The following is a 22803-nucleotide window of genomic DNA, read 5'->3' on the forward strand; positions in this document are numbered from 1 at the left end:
ATTTGTACTTTAAAGAAGCTCCCAGGAGACTGGGACCAGTTGGCCGAGAAGATATGCCCAAGTTCCTTAGGATGGCAGCCAGGGCTCTCTGCAGTCTGGCCGCTGATTACTGCCAGAGAAGATGATGTCATGTAGAAGATCTGTGACCTTACAAAGTCTTGGTGACACCAGTGACAATTTTGCCATTCCTATGTCTTGTCCTTGGGCATTCCTCTCACCTTAGCAACTGCCTAAATACATGTCACTCTTAACTCCTACCCACTTTGTCCACCATCTCACTCATAGCAGATGACCTTGCCTTCCACTTTGCTAGAAAATAAGAAACAAAAAATGTCTGTCCCTTCTCCCACCCCTCATCCTTTCCTTTGTTTCTGTGACAGGGGCCTTATCTCTGTGATAAGGTTCATGGCTTTGCTCAACCTCAGCTTCTCTGACACTTTTCTGCCTGATGCTCCTAATGCCCGCTCTTTACTTTCTGGAACCTTTACAGGCTTTTCTCTTTAGCCAACATCACAATTGTCCACATTCCTAGGAGTCAGTGCTTTGCTCTCTCTGCTCTCTTCTCACTGGATCTCCTCTCCTGGATGATCTCATCTCACCCAGAGCCTTCTCCTCAGCTCCAGGCCCTTTATTATAACTGTCCATCTGACAGGCCAATGGCATTGTCCCTCAAGCATCTGAAACCCAAACGCTGCCCCCTTCCAAGTGTTTCTCCTTTACAGTGCCTGCTCCATCTCCCACAGTGCACACCTGGAAGTTATCCCCTCACCCCTACATCCAGTCAGTGGCCAGACCTGATATACTCCTGCCGATCTCATCTCATTTCATGCTCATATTCGTTCTGGTCCTCGGACTAGCTTCCTCCTCCAGCAATCCCCAGCCTCAAAGTCCCCCTTCCTGCTCCATGCGACAGCTTGCGGGCGGTTAGGTGGGCCCGGCTGCCCCTGCTCTCTGGGCGGGGCCCCTGCGGCTGTCGGTGAGCCCCAGCCTGCAGCCCTCACCTGGGCGCTGTCAACACTAAGCCTTCGTTCAGCTCGTGGTTGTGTCTGCACACCGCGGCCGCTCCAGGACCTGCTTTTCTGCCCTTTCCGGTCCTTGGCGATGGGCAGCCCCACTGCGGTCGCCGCCGGTGCCCCCAACGTCGCTTTCCAAGCTCAGGAACTCCTCTCGGTTGTAGATGTCTGTGCGACCGGCGCTGCGTCCGGTGAGATGCCTGGCACTGGAAAAGTCTCTGCAATGGTCTCTCCGGGGACCCGCACACCCTCCGAGCTCCCCAGGGGGCCAAGCGGAGCAGCAGCGACAGTCCCGCGTCCTGCCGCCCGGCCCATCCCGTCCGCTCCCCGGCTCGTGCTGAGAGCCCCGACCCGGCGCCCGCTGGTCTTCGTGCCCCCGAACCTATCGGCTGGGCTTTGTGTGCGCCCAGCGGGCCCTGTGTCTCCGTCTCGCATTTGTTGCGAGATATGTTATATCTAATGCATACGGTTCTAATTATCCTCCCTCATATTTGCTACTTCAGGGCTGGGATTTTAAATACTATCTCTTCTAACAGTGAGTTAGGGGAACGTCGGCAGGTCACAGAAACTTTCTAAGTCTCCATGTTCTCACCTCTAAAAAAAGGGGATTTAAGTAACCGGATTTCTGAGGTCCTTCCTAGCTTTGAATAACAGAAAGGGCATTCACAGGGAAAAGAAGTTAGTAAGTAAATAAACAAACATGCATAAATGCATGTTTATGCATATATATAATGCATATACATTTATGTACATGAATATATAAAATGTGACAACGCTACGGGGCGATTCAGTGATCTTTAGAACCTGATGTTGAGAAAGCGATCAGTTCTGCTGGAGGTGGTGGGACGCGAAGGCTTCAGAGGGAGGTGATGTTTCGCGTGGGGTCTCGGGGAGGAGTAGAATGTCACTAGCTGGGAAAGGCGTCAGGCAGAGGCACAGCAGGGACAGAAGGAGCTGGGGAAATGGAGGGTGGTGCTGTCCCTGGTACCCTTCCTGCCATTGGCATCTAGGTGACACTCTAGGCTCAAATGTCACCTCCTCCAAGTGTCCTGCGGGGTGTCCGGCGGGGCGGCCTGCGGGGTCTCTGCTCCTCCTCCCCACATAAGAACGCAGGACATGGTGAGGCCAAAAAGGAACACGCACGGAGCCATAAGTAGGGGAGTCATATCACTATACCCTCACTGGCGGCATCCGCCTCTCTGCAATCCGCTCTTGCTAGCCCCCATTCCTTCTCCTAGCGTAGCCACAGCAGTTATATTAGTGGCCAATGGCTTACGGGTTACAGCTGACGGCCAACTAGCCACAGCTGCTGGCCATCTGATCACAGTTGATGGCCATTTACTACCCGAGCCAGCACCTTTCTATGTGAGGCCGAGAGCCTGGAAACTGCTTTTTGGGGCTTTGTCCCCACACCATGCAACTCCCTTATTTCTTTCTCTTAGGTGCTCTCTCTTCTGTGCCAGTATTACATCGTGAATACACCTCAATTTTGTTGTGTTGCGTTGCTAGAAATGTGGAAATAAATTTCTTAAAGCTTGGTATAAGAAAGGCTTCCTAGCCTGAAAGTTAATGTATCTTTTCACTTTTCAAGCATGAATGTAGTGAGACTTGAGTTCAAAAGGTGACCCCTGGGGGTGCATGCCATGTTCCTGGAGGCACTGATGATGTCATTTTTCATATAAGAATGAAGCAGCCTTGGGTGGCCAGATGGCTCAGTTAGTTAGAGCGCGAGCTCTGAACAATAGGGTTGCCGGTTGGATTCCCACATGGGCCAGGGAGCTGTGTCCTCCACAATTAGATTGAAGACAAGAGCTGCCGCTGAGCTTCCAGAGGGGCAGCCGGATGGCTGAGTTTGTTAGAGCGCGAGCTCTCAACAACAAGGTTACTGGTTCGATTCCCGCATAGGATGGTGGACTGTGTCCCCTGCAACTAAGATTGAAAATGGCAACTGGACTTGGAGCTGAGCTGCGCCCTCCACAACTAGATTGAAGGACAATGACTTGGAGCTGATGGGCCCTGGAGAAACACACTGTTCCCCAGTAGTCCCCAATAAAATTTAAAAAAAAATTAAAGGTTTATTTAAAAAAAAAAATGAGGCAGCCTTTACCACACTGCCCTTCCTAGGGAGTGCCACCAACAGGGTTCTGGCAGGTGCTATCTACACAGAAGTGACAATGACTTAGCACGTTTCTGTTTGCTTCTGTCTTTGTTGCTCTGGGCCTGCTCTGTTCTTGGTCACATCAGAGAATCAAGGTGGTGTGATTGTTTTGCATATCTGTTTCATTTTCTTCAAGTTAATTTTCAAGTCAAATACCTACTGTCTTCTTTTCTTACTGAGTGTCTAACATAGTGCTTAGTAAATATTTGTACATTAGTGATTGAATGAACCAATAAATAAAATGGACTTGGAACATAAGAGGGATCTCTAAAATGTTTATTACATGTGTTTTTTATATAGCCGTCTCTGTTACCTCATTAGAAAGAATATCTCAAATGTAAACAGTAGCCTAATGTATCACGCAAATGCTGAGATATCGTTTAATTACAAGTGTGGTGGGCTGCAAATGTGTTTTTAAGTAGGGTGCTCACCTGTTTTTCACCACGACAGGGAGAGGATGAGGAGCGCTGGGAAGGGGTGAAGCCAAACATGAGAAGTGTAAATCCCCAGATGAAGATGTGCTGCAGTTCCAGCCCTAATTATTGGAGGACCTTCCTGAGGGTAAAAGAAAATAGGAAGGAGGTTTTAGGAGCAAGAAGGAGGCTGTTGTAGGGGTAATCTGACTGCTACATCTGTCACTGTAGTGATGGCCAGAATACCTTCGGTTCATCTGGTTACTTTTGTCCTGCCTCACTGCGTACTAGAATCTGCACAGCCGGAGGCAGAGGACAAAGGAGAAAGGGCAGGGTAACCTAAGGGGCCACCATCAAAGCCTTTAGTTCAGTGTCATTGCTAAGGGCAGATCCCACTTCTTGGCTCAGATGTCCTGAGCTGCTTCCTCTCCTGGTGCCTTGTGCCCAGTACCCTGAGCCCACAGCCCTTTCAGTCCAGAAGTCTTTCTCATTCTGCCAACCACATGTCTCTCTTCACCCAGCTGCTCTAGTTTAGAATGTGTTTCCTGTATTTTTAGTCAGTCAGTCCTTGTTTCTCCTCCACATTTATCAATCAGGGAACATTTGCCAGTTTAGAAAAATAATTTTGAAACTTTTGGGGACAATATTTACCTTTTTAAAATGGAATTTTGCCTGCAAAGTAGACACACACGATGCATGAGTTCTTTGAGCAATTTAAAATCTTCTTGGTTTTTTTTTTTTGGTATTTGAAAATTTTTATACTATTTGTGGAACCCCTGAAGCAACTCTGGGTTGTGCAAAATAGTTTGAAAACTATTGATCTAGGTGAAGTTGTCTCTTATTCAGAACAGAATATTTTAAAAAATATTTTTAAGGGGATATAATAGAGGCATGTTACAAGTATGGGCTCAAGTCCTAGCTCTACTACTTATTAGCTCTGTGACCTTGAGCAGGAAAAACCTTTCTAAGTTTCCATTTCTTGACATGCAAACTAGTAATAACACTGTTTACGTTGACGAACTAACTGAGAATTAGGTAAGTTGACATGTATAAAATATGTAGCATTCTGTCATCTAGCACTGCGCAGTACATGGTATCTCCCTTCCCCCTTTCAATGTGTGACCTGTTTTCATATGTGCAAAATGCTAAAGAAACTTATAGGAGAGATGGACCAGTGTAGCCCACGGGCCACAAGAAAATCTCAAGAGCAGTTGCCACCTGGACCAGACATTAACTGTTGAAGTTTTTTTTTTTTTAAGATTTTTTTTTGTTGGGGGAGGGGAACAGTGTGTACTTCCAGGACTTTTTTTTTTTTTTCTCCCCAAGTCAAGTTGTTGTCCTTTCAGTCTTAGTTGTGGAGGGCACAGCTCATCTCCAGGTCCAGTTGCCGTTGCTAGTTGCAGGGGGCGCTGCCCACCATCCCTTGTGGGACTTGAGGAATTGAACTGGCAACCTTGTGGTTGAGAGGACGCGCTCCAACCAACTGAGCCATCTGGGAGGCAGCTCAGCTCAGGGTGCCATGTTCAATCTTAGTTGCAGGGGGCGGAGCCCACCATCCCTTGCGGGACTCGAGGAGTTGAACCAGCAACCTTGTGGTTGAGAGCCCACTGGCCCATGTGGGAATCGAACCAGCAGCCTTCGGAGTTAGGAGCGTAGAGCTCTAACCACCTGAGCCACCAGGCCAGCCCCAACTGTTGAAGTTTTTGTTGACTGTTTGCAGGTTAAATCTTCCCACCTCCCATTTTTCCTAGTGGTTTTTATTTAGTTGGGAGATAAGAATGACAAAAGAGTAGGTAGACAAAGACTCAAATCCACAATCATTTTCTGCAACTGCCCAAGTGGTGGTGGGGTACTTGGGAGTGTGGCCTGAAAGCTCTGGGGTAGTGAGTGTGGTGAAGGAGGAACTCCATTCAGGAAAGCTCATTTAAAAGTGTCAGAACTAAAAGGATGTCATCTCCATAGGTTTCTTTAAGACCATCTGCTGCCTCACCTCGTGCTCACTAGGGCTGTTGCTCCTCCCACTTAAGCCAAAGCCTGCCCTTTCAGGCCTTTTCTCTTCTGCCCTGTTTGAGATTGGGGGTGGAGTTGGAAGACTATGAAGGGAATTATAGAATCTGCCCTGCCTACTCTTCCCACATTTTCCCATGACTCCAGCTCCTCTGCTAGCAAGTTCTTATTGGACATTTGTGCTGGTAACTACCCTCATCTCTCTACACACCTACACATTCTTAACTCATTCTTACAAATCTCAATCCACCTCTTGCCTCTCCACCCCATCACATGCTCCCTTTGCTCTCTGTTTACCCCATGTCTGGGGTTCCTTGACAACTGCCACCACTGTCCATTATCCCACAGAATAGCTTCTCTTATGGGATCCTGGCACTGCCTCCCCTCCCCTCCTGCTAGACATTATTCAGTATCATCTAAGCACTGCTATAGCTTCCTCTTTTCCCAGCTGCATCTCTCTCCAATTCCCAGGATTCTGAAGACACAGGCTTCACAACTGAGCTGCCCTGCTGGTTAATTCCCAACACCTATGTGTGACTAACAACTGCAAGTTCTCCCTCCTGTCCTATCAAATGGTCCCAATAGAATAGGGCCTTCGGCTATGAAGGGATGCACTCAGGAGATTTAAGAGCTGTCACTCCTGGAAATTGAGGAAGCAAAATGAAGACAGTATATCTTAGGTGTAGTCTAGAAGGGGGTGTGGAGAAGTCTAAAAGAGGAAAGATCCGTGAAAGAGAAGGTAGAAGTTATTGGAAAAATAAGAATACCTAGTTTATAGCCCTTCTTCTCATGGTGTTGGGCATAAAAATTTGAACTAGGAAGTTAAGAAACCTTCTGAATAATAAACATGCTATCCTAGAAGTCCTCATATTAAATGATTCATAGGGAGGCAACACAAAGAAGAGGTCTTTCTCTTAGTTACTATTTCCTTGGCTTTCTTATAACCCACCCTCAATCCCTTCTACGTACCTACACCTTCTCATCTCATTCTTCTTACAAATCTCAATCCACCCTAATACTCTAACAGGATGCAGTGAAAACAGTGCTAAGGGGGAAAATTATAGCTGTAAATGCTTATATTAAAAAAGAAGACTTCAAATCAATTACCTACTTTACAACTTTAGGAACTAGCAAAAGGAGAATTAAACCCAAAACTAGTCGATGAGAGGAAATGATAAAGATTAGAGCAGAGATAAATAAAAAAAAAGAGAATAGAGAAACAATAGTGAAAATATATGAAACAAAACATTGGTTCTTTGAAAAGATTAACAAAATTGAGAAACAATTATATAGCTTGACTAAGGACAAAAGGAGTAGATTCAAATTACTAAAATCAGAAACGGGGAGGGGACACTACTACTGATGCCACAGAAGTAAAAAGGATTAAAAGAAAGTACTGTGAACAATCGCAAAACAAAAAATCGGATAACCTAGATAGAATGGACAAATTCCTAGAAACACAAAGTCTATCAAGACTGAATAAACAAGAAATAGAAAATCTGAGTAGACCTGTAACTAGGAAGAAGATCGAATCAGTAATCATAAACCTTCTGACAAAGAAAAGACCTGGAGTTGATGGCTTCACTGGTGATTCTACTAAACATTAAAGAACAAATACCAACCCTTCTCAGATTCTTCCAAAGAATTGAAAAGGAGAGAACATATCCTAACTCATTCTATGAAGCTAGCATTGCCCTGATAGTAAAGTCAGACAAAGAAAAGACTCTATAAGAAAAGAAAACTACAGACCAATATCCTTATAAACATTGATGCAAAAATCAACAAAATACTAGCAAACTGAATCTAGTAGCATGTTAAAATCATTATACGCCAAGTGGGGTCAACATATGAAAATGGATCAATGTTATATACCACATTAAGAGAATGAAGGAAAAAACCCAAATGATCATCTCAATAGATACAGAAAAAGCATTTGACAAAATCCAACAATTTTTAATGGTAAAAGCACTTAACAAACTAGGAGTAGAAAGAAACTACCTCAACATAATAAAAGCCATATATGAAAAACACACAGCTGACATCATACTTAATGGTGAAAGACAGAAAGCTTTTCCTATAATTTCAGGAAGAAGACAAAGATGCCGGTATTTGCCACTTCTATTCAAAATAGTATTAGAAATTCTAGCTAGGCAATTAGGCAAGAAAAAGAAATAACATGCATTCAAATTGGAAAGGAAGAAATAAAATGATCTCTGCTCACAGATGACATAGTCTTGTAAGTAGAAAACCATAAAGATTACAGACACACACACACACACACACACACAACTTGTTAGAATGAATAAATGAATTCAGCAAAGTAGCAAGATACACATTTAATACACAGAATCAGTTGTGTTTCTATACACTAACGGTAAACAATACAAAAAAATTAAAAAAACAATTTCACATATAATAGCATAAAAAAATTCTTAGGAATTAACCGAGGAGGTGAATGCTATGTGCACTGAAAACTATAAAACACTGTGAGAGAAATTAAAGAAGACATAAATAAATACAGACATTCCATGTTCATGGATTGGAAGACTTAATATTATTAAAATGTCAATACTATCCAAAGCAATCTACAAATTCAGTTCAATCCCTATCACAATCCTAATGATGTTTTCTTCAGAAATAAAAATATCCATCCTAAAATTCATATGGAATCTCAAAGGACCTCAAATTGCTAAAACAATCTTGAAAAAGAAAAAAAGTTAGAAGGCTTTCTCATTTGAATATTTACTACAAAGTTACAGTAATTGAAACAGTGTGGTACTGGCATAAGGACAGATACATAGACCAATGGAGTAAAATAGAGTACCCCAAAATAAGCTCTTGACTACATGGTCAAATAATAATTCAACAAGAATGTCAAGACTATTCAATGGGGGAAAGGACAATTTTTCAATAAATTATGCTGAGAAAACTAGATATCCAAATTCAAAAGAATGAAGTTGGGTCCTTACCTAACACAAAAATTAACTCAAAAAATTAAATGTAAGAATAAAAACTATAGAACTCTTAGGAGAAAATAGGAAAAAAGCTTCAAGATATTGGATTTGAAATGATTGTTTTGGATATAACATCAATACACAGGTAAACAAAAGAAGAAATGGATGAATCAGACTTCATCAAAATTAAAAACTTTTGTTTATCAAAGAATACTATCAACAGAGTAAAAAGTCAACTCACCAAATGAGAGAAAATATGTTAAAATATTTTAAAATTTTTGCCGAATATACAAGTTTTAACAATTAAGTTTACAAACTTCTTGCAACAATGTTGCTAATCTTTTTGATATCAGAAGGATTATTCATTATAAATTTGTACCAACTGGACAAACAGTAGCCACATTTACTAATTGGAAGTGCTGAAACGGCTGTGTGAAAAAGTGAGACGACATGAACTCTTCGCCAACAATTCATGGCTCTTGCATCACGACAATGCACCAGCTCACACAGCACTGTCTGTGAGGGAGTTTTTAGCCAGTAAACAAATAATTGTGTTGGAACACCCTCCCTACTCACCTGATCTGGCCACCAATGACTTCTTTCTTTACCCAAAGATAAAAGAAATATTGAAAGGAAGACATATTGATGACATTAATGACATCAAGGATAATATGACGACGGCTCTGATAGCCATTCCAGAAAAAGAGTTCCAAAATTGCTTTGAAGCGTGGACTAGGTGCTGGCATCGGTGCATAGCTTCCCAAGGGGAGGACTTGGAAGGTGACCATAGTGATATTCAGCAATGAGGCATGTAGCACTTTTTCTAGGATGAGTTCGCAAACTTAATTGCCTGACCTCGTATAGTGAACTACAACAACAAAAACAATTCAGTTAAAAAATGGGCTAAGAACAAGAATAATCATTTCTCCAAAGAAGGTATACAAATATTCAATAAGGACATGAAAAGATGCTCAGCATCACTAATCACTAGGGCAAGTTTTATCCAAACCACAGTGAGTTACCACTTCACGCCCATTAGGATGACTCTTACCAAAAAGCAGAAAACAAGTGTTGGCGTACATGTTGAGAAACAGGAACCTGGCCTTTCCCAAAGAGAGATGAGTTTTTTCAATAATATTTCCTTTAAACAGAAAGAGGTACATTTGTACTTTTAAATGGCAAATTTAGGGGTTTTCCTACCACCATTTGGATTTTTGCTCCAGAGTGTAATGAGACCAGTTATGTATTTTTTAAAAGTTACTTTTTTTCACATATGAGTATTAATGTGTAAATTTCAAACTATCTACAGATAAAAGGATGAATGATTTTAGCTTAACATTTTTCAGTTTCTTCCCAGAAGATAGAGGTCTGAAGCCTTGACCTGAAGTGTCACTTGGTGAGGTGACACCAAAAGGGTAGTAACTGTGGTTGCAGGCTGTCCTAGGCCTCTGGACCTTTCCTCTCTTTACATTCATGATACTGACACAGATGGACACTCCCAGGCCACAATAATAACTCCCTCCCTATAAAGAGCACCACCACCTCAAAAAAACAACAGACAGGCACATATGTGTCTTTAAGAAGGAATATTAGAAAACATAGAGCCAGCCACTTAAAATGAGCATGAAAATGCCCTTAGAAAATAGGAGAAGCTATCATAATATGAAAAACCATAGGGAATACAGGGAAATCTACACAGAATTTTGAGGTGTAAAAAATATGATCGTCAAAATAAAACAACATTAACGGAAATAAATAGTGGGATAGATACAACTGAAAAACAGTAAGTTGGAAGGCTATACTGAAGAACTCTCCTAGAATAAAAAAAGGAAGGATAAAGAAATTGATATAAAGTCAGACAAAGACAAATACCATATGATTTCACTGACATGAGAAATCTAAAAAACAAAATAAGTGAACAAACAAAACAGAAACAAACTCATTGATACAGAGAACAAACTGATGGTTGGCAGATGTGAGGAGAGTTGGGGGACTGGGTGGAAAAGGTGAAGGGATTAACAAGTACAAATTGGCAGGTACAAAGTAGTCATGGGATGTAAAGTGCAGCATAAAGAATAGAGTCAATAATATGGTAATAACTATGTATGGTGCCAAGTGGGTACTAGACTAGTCAGGGGGATCATTTCATAAATGTTATAGAAGTCTCACCACTATGTTGTACACCTGAAATTGGTATAATATTGAATGTCAACTGTAATTGAAAAATAAAACATTTGAATATAGAGAAGAAAATTCAAAAGACATGGAGAGAAGTGCCCACATATGTATAATGTGAATTTCATAGAGGAAAAAATAGGAGAAAGAGTTATAGAAATACAAAAGATGAATTTCCAGAATTAAAAGATAGAGAGGACCCATAATGCCCTCACCAACAGAAGGAAAAACTCATTTTAGATACAATAAAATGAAATTTAAAAATACCAAAACAATGAGAAAATTCTAACAGATTCCAGAAAGCAAGACTGACATCAGATTTCCTAACTGCAACACTGGATGCTAAAAACCATTCGGATGGCATGATTTAAAATGTTAAAGAGAGAAAACTTCAAACTTAGAATTTAACACACAGCTAACCTTTATTCAAAAGTCATGGTATAATAATTTTTTTCTCAAGCACACAAAGCTTCAGAAGGTTGGTCATACAAATACCGACATTTAAAATAATTTTGGAGAAAGTATTCCAATAAGAGAAAAGATTTCAGGAGGGGCCAAAAGATATTGGAAATAAGTTGATCAAACACTGGTAAAGAAAGAGAAATATATAAATGGAGTTGAAAACATACTAAGGTTCTTATCCAGTTAGAGAAAAGATAGGAAAGGTATAGAAACACTTTTTAAAAAATGATGAAGACTGGGGGCGGCTGGTTTGCTCAGTGGTTAGAGCACAGTGCTCATAACACCAAGAGGGTTCGATTCCCACATAGGCCAGTGAGCTGCGCCCTCTACAACTAGATTGAAAACAATGACTTGATTTGGAGCAAATGGGTCCTGGAAAATACACACTGTTCCCTAATATTCCTCAATAAAAAAAATTTTTTTTAATGATGAAGACTGAAAAAGGAAACTTAAAAAACAGAAGTATTGAAATAAATAAGGCATTAGAAACGAGTCCAAATACATCAATAATTAAAATAAATATAGTTTGGATGGGGCAAAGATGGTGCCACCTGGTCACCAAACTATCACATTTTCCTGAATACACAACTAAACTATGTTTTCTCAACTTGGGCAGGGACATGGTTTGATTCTTACCAATGGAACGGGAGCAGAGATGGCATGTAGTTTCTGGTCCAAAGCCATAAGAACAGGTGTGCCGTCCCTAGGCTCTCTCTTCTGTCTGCAAAGCTGGAAGCAGTTCTTTTCAGTAGTGGAGATGCAAGATGAAGCTAGGCTGGGTTCATGAGTTCTGGAGAAGAACTACAGAGAGTACAGCCTGACTTGAGCTGCACATGGGTGAAAAATAAACCTGTGGTTTGTCAAACCATGAGGTTTCAATGTTTATCTGTTGCAGAAGCAAGTTCGCTCACTTTGACTAATACATGGATTGAACACAGGGATTGTCCGATTGAATCAAAACCAAAATCTATTTTTACGATATTTACAACAGCTACATGTAAAGCATCGGTGCATAGAAGTGCATATATCAAACAAATACTAACAAAAAGAAAGCTGTGTAGCTGTATTAATATCAGACAGAACAGACTTTAGGACAGCAAGACTACCAGGACAAATGGGAAAAGGCTCAACTCACTGAAAGTATAATAATGTCAAAAAGCAAGAACCTACTAATATAGTGGGCAAAAATTGATTTAAAAAATAGAAACAAATAGAAAAATCTACAGTCATAAGAGGAGATTTAAACATACCACTCTTAGTTATTTACAGGTCAGTCCAAATATAAGGAAAGATATGATAGATTAGAATGACAAAATCTACACACTTGATCCAAGAAATATTTATAAAATTCTCCATCCAACATTTAGAGCACATGTGAAGTATTTACAAATATTGGTCACATTCCAAACTATAAAGCAAGTCTCAATAAATTTCTAAGCTGCATCATACTGATAAGATTCTTGGATTATAATACAACCAAATTAGAAGTTCATAACAAAAAAAAAAACCCATACATTTAAAAAAACCCACAAGTATTTTGAAATAAAAACACTCAATATCCAACTGTTACTAAGCAAGCAACATTCTCTATTGTGAGCTTTCCATGATTTACCGATCTATTATGTCATTGTCGTGTGGCTCTAGCTCCCCCCACCAAAGGAGAAAGGTGGTGAGGGACCCAACCAGAGCAGGACCATTTGTTCTGGTGCAAATATCTATTGAGCACCCACGATGTGTTGTATTGGGGATGGAAACAGAAAGTACTAAAGATAGAGTACCCATAAATGGTACCACCAAGTCTGTTATTGGTTGTAATGCGGTTAATTTAATTCAGAAGCCATGAGTACGATCTGCTTCACTCAGTGTAGGGATCCCTTATTCATCGAGCACAGAGCATCAGAGAACTTTGGTTGTTTGCTTGCTTGTTTTGCCAGGAATGAGTCCAAAATTCACCTAGGGAGAATGCTAAACACACAGGTCCCCTGGCCCTACCCTTGGAAAGGCTGATTTAACTCAGGTCAGGATGGGACCCGGGAAGCTATATTTTTAACAAACTCTGTAGGTGATTCGCTTGTGCAGCCAGGTTTGGAACCATGTCTCGGATGATTTCTTAGATTCCTTCCAAGTTGAAAATCATTTATTTCATGATCTTTGAAAAATGGTTTTCAGATATTTGGGTAAACTTCTTTCTATCTGGATGGACAGTTAACTTGATATATACTTTTTATATTGGACAAAATTCTGCCAGTGCCTCCCACTGGCTGAGCCCAACCAGAAGCCTAAGGCAAGGCTCCAAGCAGTGTGAAGAGTGCCCAGGGAACCTGGGGGACTTTGGAGGTTACACGGTACCCTCTGCCCACCTCTGAACAGCCCAGTGAAGCTCCTTACAGTTCTTCTTTAGACTAAACATCTGCAACAATTAACACATTTTTTCTCACACAATGAAATAAAGTAATATTTTCTAAAGTGATTTAAAGCTTTAAAGGATTTTTATTTTACTGAATATCCACTGTTTCCATTTTCAAGTTTCTTGCTAAAATTTCTATTTTTGACCCCAAACTTGTCTGCAGAAACTTACAGGGACAGTGATTTTCTACACCACAGATCAGGATTGAGAGGATTCGTCGGAGCTCAGTTGTGTGGTGTTCTGGCGGCCTTTTCTCCCCCTTCAGAGGGTGCCTTCTGGAGTATGGATACCAGTTGATCTAAGCCCCTCCTATTCCCCCAAAAAGAAACTTTCTTTCGAGTACCCTGTGGAGGGAGCCTCCCTGGTGTTCATGGGCCTAGTGAATCCTCCCATCTTCTCACCCAGGCTCTTTACTTCTTTGCCTAGCAACAGCTATATTACCTCAGAGGATTTCTCTGATTGGCTGAACACAGCAGGGGTCTCCCCCATCTGAGAATCTGTTTTCTTCCTCTTTACCTCTTCCTGTTCCTTTACCCCCAACACCGACCTACCAAGACTACCAGAAGGCAATGGTCCTCAATGGGGGGCTGGTCCTGGGACTCCACACCTTGATGACCCTCCTGAGCCCCCAGGAAGCTGGGGCCATCAAGGGTGAGTGCTGTGGTGACTGGGTGAGGAGAGATTTGGGGTGTCAGCTTACATAAGAGATGGTACAGAGCATGAACTGCTCCTCTCCCTCTGGTTTATATAAGGGCAACTTCCTTTACCAAGAGATCCCCATCCCTCTCACCTCTCATGTCTGTTCTGCACTGAGAATACAGGTACAGCCTAGCCCAGCCATGTCCGTGTCTTGCTCAGGCTTTTTCAGGTTCAGGTACCTCCCCAATTCCCTCCTCCTTTCTGAGACCCAACCCTCCATCCTACTGCCTCCCAGCATCCTGATTTCTCTGCCATTTCCCGGCTTGCAGTGCACCCATTCAAGTCCATTTCTCTTGTGGTATTTAGCACCATGTCACTAGTTACCAACTCACCTGTCATTGTCCTGCCTCAGACGTGAGCTCCTTGTGTGTGGTTTGTCTGTATTTCCTGGGGGCCTGGCGTCGAGCTGGGCACACAGTAGTCCTTCAACCACGACTGAACAAACAATTTCTTAGAATACAAAAGGAATTTTACCAATGAAAACCTAACCCCTAATTTCCAGAAAACTGAGCTGCAGTTATGAGAAGAGGCATATTGAACCATAATGCTCTGAGATAGAAGAGCTGGAACACGAACCTCAATTATGCCCTTTCCAGTGCTCTCAGCAATACCTGGGGCCACCCCTAGGGCCGCCTTCTTCTATCCCGTTGGTCCCTGTGTCACGAGTCTTTTTTTTATTTTATTTTAATTTTTTATTGGGGAATATTGGGGAACAGTGTGCTTCTCCAGGGCCCATCAACTCCAAGTCGTTGTCCTTCAATCTAGTTGTGGAGGGTGCAGCTCAGCTCCAAGTCAGTCGCTGTTTTCAATCTTAGTTGCAGGGGGCACAGCCCACCATCCCATGCGGGAATTGAACTGGCAGCCTTGTTGTTGAGAGCTCACGCTCTAACCAACTGAGCCATCTGGCTGCCCCTCTGTGTCACAAATCTTACTCCTACCAGCCATCACTTGTTTTCCCTCACATCCATCCACTCTGCATCTCCGTGCCCCAAGCTCCACCTTATACTCCTATTTTTATTTTTCCCCTCACCCTGTGCCCCCCTCCCCACGCCCATCTCACACACAAGGCCTGAAAGCACACTTAGAGCAGATGACCATAGCCAAGATCTAACCTTGGGAATCCCGGACACGATTTTAGGCAGCCTCTCCTCTTCCCAGACTGATGTGCCAGGCTGCACCTGTATATTTGTTGGCCGGCGTGTTGGCCATATGCCTGTTTCCCTCTGTCCTCTCCCTTCCGCCCCCCAGCAGCCCTTCCACTCTCCAAGGACCAGCTCAGGTCAGAACTGGATTCTGCCGCCCTCAGAGCCCAGGATGTGGCACAGGTTCAGACTCAACAGCACGTGTTGTGTGTGAGACTGACATATTTTCTTCTCTCTCCCTGGTCCTGAACTCACCTGACACAGCTGACCACATGGGCTCCTATGGACCAGCTTTCTACCAGTCCTATGATGCTTCGGGTCAGTTCACCCATGAGTTTGATGGGGAACAGCTGTTCTCTGTGGAGCTGAAGAAGAGGGAGGCTGTGTGGCGTCTGCCTGAGTTTGGCGACTTCACCCACTTTGACCCCCAGGGTGGGTTGGCCAGCATTGCGGTGATTAAAGCTCATCTGGACGTCCTGGTGGAACGCTCCAACCACACCAGAGCTGTCAACAGTAGGTTCCTGGCCCTTCCTCTGACCCCCCCACCCCTCAGTCAGGCAGGGGAGGCCCAGAGAAGCCTCTTCCCCACCTCCCAGGCCTCTGTCGGCTCTGGCACACCGCTCCCAGAACCTGTGACTGTGGTGCTCAGCCCTTTCTTTCCCAGGAGGCTCTAGATCTTTCCAGACCTGTTCAAACCCCGTTCCTTCCTGAGGAAGGAACCCCCCACACCTGGACTCCCCTTCAGGGTCCTGTCAGTTATAGAAGCCCCGGGTGCCCCCACTGCCATCCTCAGCCTCTTCTCCCTCTGTCCCCCACTCCTGCCCCAGAGGTTACCTGCCCGCAGATGGCTAAGCAGGAGGAAAGCTCCCTCAGCTTTCCTCTAAGGCCCAGCTGTAGAGATGATCCTTTGGGACTCAGGGCCTCGTGTCTCCTAGTGCCTCCAAGGGTGACCGTACTCCCCAAGTCTCGAGTGGAGCTGGGCCAGCCCAACATCCTCATCTGCATGGTGGACAACATCTTCCCCCCTGTGATCAATATCACCTGGCTGCGCAATGGTCGAACAGTCACCGAGGGGGTGGCGCAGACCAGCTTCTATTCCCAGCCCGACCATCTGTTCCGCAAGTTCCACTACCTGACCTTCGTGCCCTCAGCAGAGGACGTCTATGACTGCCAGGTGGAACACTGGGGCCTGGACGAGCCACTCCTCAGGCACTGGGGTATGGAGCCCCCTCCCGGCCCACTTCTCATGCCATGTTCCCTGTACTCTAGAATCCCCTTTCTGCAACCCCTGACCTTCCTTTCTCTCCCAGAGCCCCAGGTACCTTCCCTGCTGCCTGACACCACAGAGACCCTGGTCTGTGCTGTGGGCCTGGCCGTTGGCGTGGTGGGCTCCCTCGTGGGCACCATCCTCATCATCACTGGCAAATGCTTGTCCCGCACCCCCAGGTGCAGAGGCCCCGGGGGCTGGGGAGGAAAGTGATGACTCTGGACAGGATGAGGGTGGAAAATCTGAAATTCTCTGGGGAGGAATGGGGCAGAGAAGGTGACATAGACAAGTGGTGGGCAGGGAATAGAAGAGCAGAGGTGAGGTGAGGGGGTGAGGTTTGGGGGAGGTGGCAGTCAGAGATAGGATCCCAACAACCTTGGTCATATGGTTTTTGCTCCTTTAGGTACTGACCCTTCTGAGAGAAATGGATTGTGAGAGACATCCTATGGATTCCTTGAAAGTTTCTGGCAGCTCTTGCATGCTCAGTGTCATGGTCTACTAATTACGTCCCCACTGTGCTGACTCTAAATGGGATCAACCTCTGTCTTATAGCTCTCCTCCTTTTTGGCCCCGGTACGCATGGCAGGACTTGTAGGCCACCAGCTAGCAATCCTTCTCACCTCCAACACACACACACACACACATTTTCTTGCTCTACCCAAAGCTGTGGCTAGCAGCAGTAAATTCATTAGTGGTGTTTGCACTTGTACCAGTTCTTGGCCAATTTGCTCAGGGTATCAGAGATGCTGGGACTTAGAAGAGGGGATTCTGGGTGATGACCACTGAGCATGACCACCCGGTACTGGGGAGTGGTCATTATCCTTAGGCTGATCCAGCTATGTCTTCCTCCATTTGACTGATCAACTCCGCTGTGTGTGTTACTTAAGAATGGGCTACTGCACAAGGATTTCAAGAAATTTGCCTTCTGAATTCAGATTTTCCCTGAAAGGGATGCAGAGTATCTTGTTCATTATAAGCCCCTGCAAACAAAAACAGTTCTGAGGGCACTGGGAAAGGAAAGGTTCATGAGAATTCTACTTTTGTCCAGATTTACTCTATAATGAAGAGGCCATTGGTGTCTAGCCATAATCTATGATGCATGACAAGAGTGGTCTGAGGCTTGATAAGATGGCTACTTCCTCAACCTGGGGTCAATTATATCAGTTAGTAGGGTAGCAGAGTAGATCAGCAGGGTATTTGATAAGAGAGTTATCTAGATCTAAGAGAGATCCACTTGAATGCTCTCTAAATATGTGGCATGGAAAATTTTGGCTTACTGTGAACAAAATTAAAAATACACACAGAGAAATAGAAACCACACAAACTAGTTTATGTCAAGTACCAAATGAGTGGTACAGATTAGTGGTTTTCAAACCAGAATGAACATAAAAAAATCACTTGGGTGCCGTTTAAAAAGTATAGGCTTCACCTGGATCTACTAAATTAGAATCTCAGGATTGGGAGGAGTGGGGCCAGTGAGTCTGTGATTTTTGATAAGTTCCAGATCATGCTGATGTAGCTATTCTGGGCCCAGGCTGTGGTCTGGTAACTGGGACCCACTGACAGTCTGGTGCTACTGGCAGTCATTGGAAGAGGGAATCCTTGGGGTTTTTAGTGGTCCAGGAGGCTTTCTGGAGAAGCTGGGTCTTTTAGGGCATAAAAGTCCAGCAAGATACAAGTAAGTAGGAGCAAGATGGGGATTTGAATTGTGAGCATTTGGTCCTGGAAAAGAAAGATACCAAGAGACTATAGGGAATCTGTGGACTTCCCAAGAGAGAATAAGTTGGGAGAAATCAAGACTGATGAAAGTGGGGAGGATCCTCCTACTCAGGGTTTTGTTTCCAGCAACAGAAACCCTCTTAGGAGGATCACAGCCAAAGGGAGAGGGTATTTACAATAAAGACAGAGGAGTGGTGCCCAGAAACCAAGGGTGGGTTTTAGCCAGGCCTCACAGGGAACAGAACTCAGAACAGAAAATCCAGCAGCACCTAGAGCAGCCCCTCTTGCTCTTTCTCTGGGCCATATGGTCTGTGTTCTCCAAATCTCTCTGTGTGCTAGATATGTTAGCCACATTTCTCTCTGTGTGTGGACTGTCCTTTTCAGCTAACATGCCCATCCTGCAACTCCTGAGTTTGTATATTACCTCAGCTCTAGACACCCACTGAGACTACATTTTCCACTCACAACTTAAATTCTTGGAAAAATAAATGACTGGTCAAACTTGGACAGGTGTCCATCCTGGTCCAATGTACCATGACCAGGGGGACAAGCTCCCACAGTACAAACATGGCTGCCGAGTACCCACCTCTGAAGTGAGGGGTCGGGTCGTTCGCAGAGAAAGAAGAATGGGTTGGTTCTCAGAAGACACCACAAGATATGTCTGTCTGTAACGTGCCCTGATCTTTGCTGATTTTCTGTTTAAAAGTTAACTTGATGTATCCTTGGAGAGGCATTTCTCTGATCTCTGGCCTAATGTTTAATAAAGTCATTAAATTGTCTTCTTTTGACCAGAAGTGTGCTTTTTTCACCATGTATATATTACCCAGAAGTCAGTGGAAATTCTAGGAACAATTCCAAATATTTTTGATTTATGTTTCTGCCCTCATACTCACATTTTTTTCCACTTCCAGTCTCAGAGTAAATAGTCTCTCATTAAAAAAATTATCTTCTTGCATTCTTGATGTGGCTCCCATTAATCTCTTTTAGAATAGACACTTAGTAGTTACTTCCTCTTCTGTATTTCAAACTCTTCCTCTTTGCAGGGTTCCCCCCCATCACAAATAATAAACATGTCATCTCTCCCATATAATAAGACATCAAATCCTGTCTCTGTTCCATAGCCAAACTTCCCCACCCCAAGACCTCCTCCCAGAACACTGTCAGTGCTCTGCCTGGGCTCCCTCCAGACCTCCTCTTCCTAGCCACACTCTCTTTTAATTTTTAGCAAAGTTATGCTATATATAACGTAGTTTAAAGAGTCAAAAATGCTGTACTTCTATAAGATTTGCTAAAAAAACAATTCCAGTCTCCAGCCCCCTCTACTACCACATCTTCACCTCCACAGGTGATAACTTTCAACTGTTTTAAACCAATTCTACTAGTATTGACCCCCACACATGTCTACATGTTTGTGTTCCTACAGCATGATTTGGTTTTGCAGCTTTAGGCTTTATCTCTTTACTTCCCACTAGGGAAGAGGAGGATTTAGATTTTCTTTATCCTCACACTACACACACGCTCCCTTCTCAAATCCCTTTCCTTTAACATAGTTATATTGATATTTTGGCTAGATTGGTGTCCAGTGTTTATGATCACGGAAAGGCTATTATTCACAGCCAAACCATAGGGTAAACCATGCTTGCTCTTCCTTTTCTAGACAACTTTTTGTTTTCCCTGGAGTTAATAATTGTCATGTTTTCTCTTTGCTTGGTTTTGTATGTACCTATCATTAATGAATCACAAATTTATTAATCCAAAATTCATTCTCAAATACAATCAGACACACAAGGTATTCTGTCAATTTTATCGTTGGATAAAACTCATTCTTAACGGAGAAGACTGCTCTGCCCTCAGTGACACAGCTGTCATCATCATCCTTGTCAGGATTTGTCTGTCCTTCTGTTTCTTACATTCAGTAATGACCCTTTTGTGGTCTACTGCCTTATTTTAGAGAGGCACTCCTCTTTTAGCTTCCTGAGAAAGAGTGCATATGAAGTAAACTTTATATGCTTTGCATATGTCAGAAAACGTATTTATTCTACTCACACATTTGAATGATCATTTCATTGGGTATAAAATTTAAGGTTGGGAATAATTTTCATCAGAATTTTTAAGGCCTTTTTTGATACTCTCTTAGTTTCTAGTATTATTTTTGAAAACCAAAAGATACTCAGAGTCCTGAAACTTGCATGAGGTCTGTTGTTTTTTTCTCTCTGGATGCTTATAGGATATTTTCTTTTTCTCTTTCTCCAGCTTTAAATTCCTTCAGGTGTTTCATTACCTACAGGGTGAAGATGCTTCTCCAACTGCCCCCAATCTACTTTATTCCCAAAAGCTGCCCTAAAAATAGTCAATAAATGTTTACTCCTCTTTGCCTTGCAATACTATTCTTGGTGCTGAACCTGCCTTCCTCTGTCAACCAATCAAAGCTTTACCTATTTTGCCCCAGGTCCAGATTAAATGGCTTCTGTGAAGCCTTCGCTATCCCAGACCCTAATACTCTGCCCATTCTTTCACTAGTACCTGCCACACTCTGCCATGTGTCAGAGTTAACTGTGTATGTATCTTCCTGTACCTTTCCTCTACGCCAAGGAAAGTCTGTGTCTTACATTTCCAACATCTGTCCTATTGTTTGGAACATACTGACTGGAACATTGAGACATTTGTAGAATTCTACTTAATTCTATTTCGTTTGCTTCAAAACCTGCTTGCACTAGTTTTAGTAACACTGGCTGTTATTTACTGAACACAAATAATGTCCCAGGCTTTGTGGTAAATGCTTTTCATATGTAGTGGATTTTACTCTTGGCCCACAAAATCAAGAAACAGTGCACAAAGAGCAAGAAGTAGTAAATTTCTATAAGTCATCTTAAACTGGACTCAAAACATGCCTCCTACCTCCATGAGACCAGTAGTAAATTCAACCTCAATTATAATTGGGGCTTCCCTCTTTCATGGTTGTGCAGAAACACTGGACAGCCCCTTCTGTCTTCCTGCATCTGTCCAGACTGATACCCCCAGATGCCTAGGTCTTAACCTGGATGGTCCTTTCAGAGTGGCTGTTCTGTGGCTTCTGCATCAAGCTTGGGGCAAAGGAATCTTTGATGAGGAGTAGTCCCCACTGCTTTGGGATAAGACCGCAAAGCTGCACCTCACAGCCAGCTTTCTTCCCCACTTGCTCTGGGTGCTGCAAGAGAACAGGGTTCTCTTATGACTCACAGATCTCTATGCCCTCCACAGTTTGGGACAATCTCTATCTTGCCTTCCTACCTTTCAAAGGCATCCCCCTGCTTTCTCTAGTATAATGTCTGAGACGTGTGGCATAACGTCAAGAGTGCTTCAAGCTTTGGGGAATTCAAAGCCAGAAGAAGAAGGGTCTTAGAGGTGACATCTGCCATTGCCCTGTATCACAAGCCTAAGTACAGAGAAAGAAGAAAGAAAAGCGTTATTCTGCTACCAGACGTTATTTTATTTCTTCCTTACAACCAACCTGCAAGGTAAGTGTAATCATACCCTTTTCACAGAGAAGGAAACTGGGATGCAAACTATATAACTTGTGCAAGGTCAGACAGCTAGAAGGTGGCTGGGAAGGTCTGCATGATGCAAATTCTTTTCATGGCACTATCACTACTCAGAGTACACAGAAGCTAGCCTGCGGAACATGAGGCAGGATGAGCAGGGTCAGCGTTACCAGGAAATGCATATGAGGAGGTTGTAGCCCCTTTTGAAGTTAACTTCTGTTGAGGCTTCTAATAGATAGCAGGAAATGAGGTGACGAATGGCCAGTTTGAGGAATTACTAAAGAGATTTTCCTTTTCCCACCTGCATCATTTATATCACTCCCCTATGCTCAGACTTCCTTTCTCACTTAGAATACAATCTGCATTCCTTACTGGCTAAAGCTCTTACTGGTCTTGAATCTCTCCCCAACCTCACTTCCTTCCACTCTTCCTTCTTTCATTAAGTCACAGCCACACTATCTTTCCTTGGAATTCTACTGCCCAAGATCTTAATGTCATGACTCCAACTCATCATCCATTCACAACTCATGTGGTTCAAGTTCAGAGATGCTTTCCTGATAAACTTCGCTGAGTAAACCACCTATCTGCAGTGTCTCTGTCACATTATCCGATTTCCCCTTATAGACTGATGCCTCACCCTGAATGGGGCCCCTCCTCTCAGGCTTCCTTTATTTATTATTATTATTATTATTATTATTATTTTAAGATTTGATTGGGGAAGAGGAACAGGACTTTATTGGGGAACAGTGTGTACTTCCGGGACTTTTTTCCAAGTCAAGTTGTTGTCCTTTCAATCTAAATTGTGCAGGGCAATGCTCAGCTCCAGGTCCAGTTTCCGTTGCTAGTTGCAGGGGGCACAGCCCACC

General features: G+C 43.2%; 1 protein-coding gene across 1 annotated transcript; it reads left to right on the forward strand.

Annotated features, from left to right (window-relative positions):
• Nucleotides 1–14153: 14153 nt before the first annotated feature.
• Nucleotides 14154–19195, forward strand: LOC308495483 (HLA class II histocompatibility antigen, DO alpha chain). The gene is made up of 5 exons (XM_081043814.1): nt 14154–14240; nt 15695–15943; nt 16366–16647; nt 16741–16876; nt 17101–19195. Exons 1-5 carry the CDS (start codon nt 14159–14161, stop codon nt 17105–17107), a joined length of 756 nt encoding a protein of 251 aa, XP_080899940.1. The 5' UTR covers nt 14154–14158; the 3' UTR covers nt 17108–19195.
• Nucleotides 19196–22803: the final 3608 nt, after the last annotated feature.

Source organism: Rhinolophus hipposideros, assembly GCF_964194185.1.
Source record: "Rhinolophus hipposideros genome assembly, chromosome: 3".
NCBI lineage: Eukaryota > Metazoa > Chordata > Mammalia > Chiroptera > Rhinolophidae > Rhinolophus > Rhinolophus hipposideros.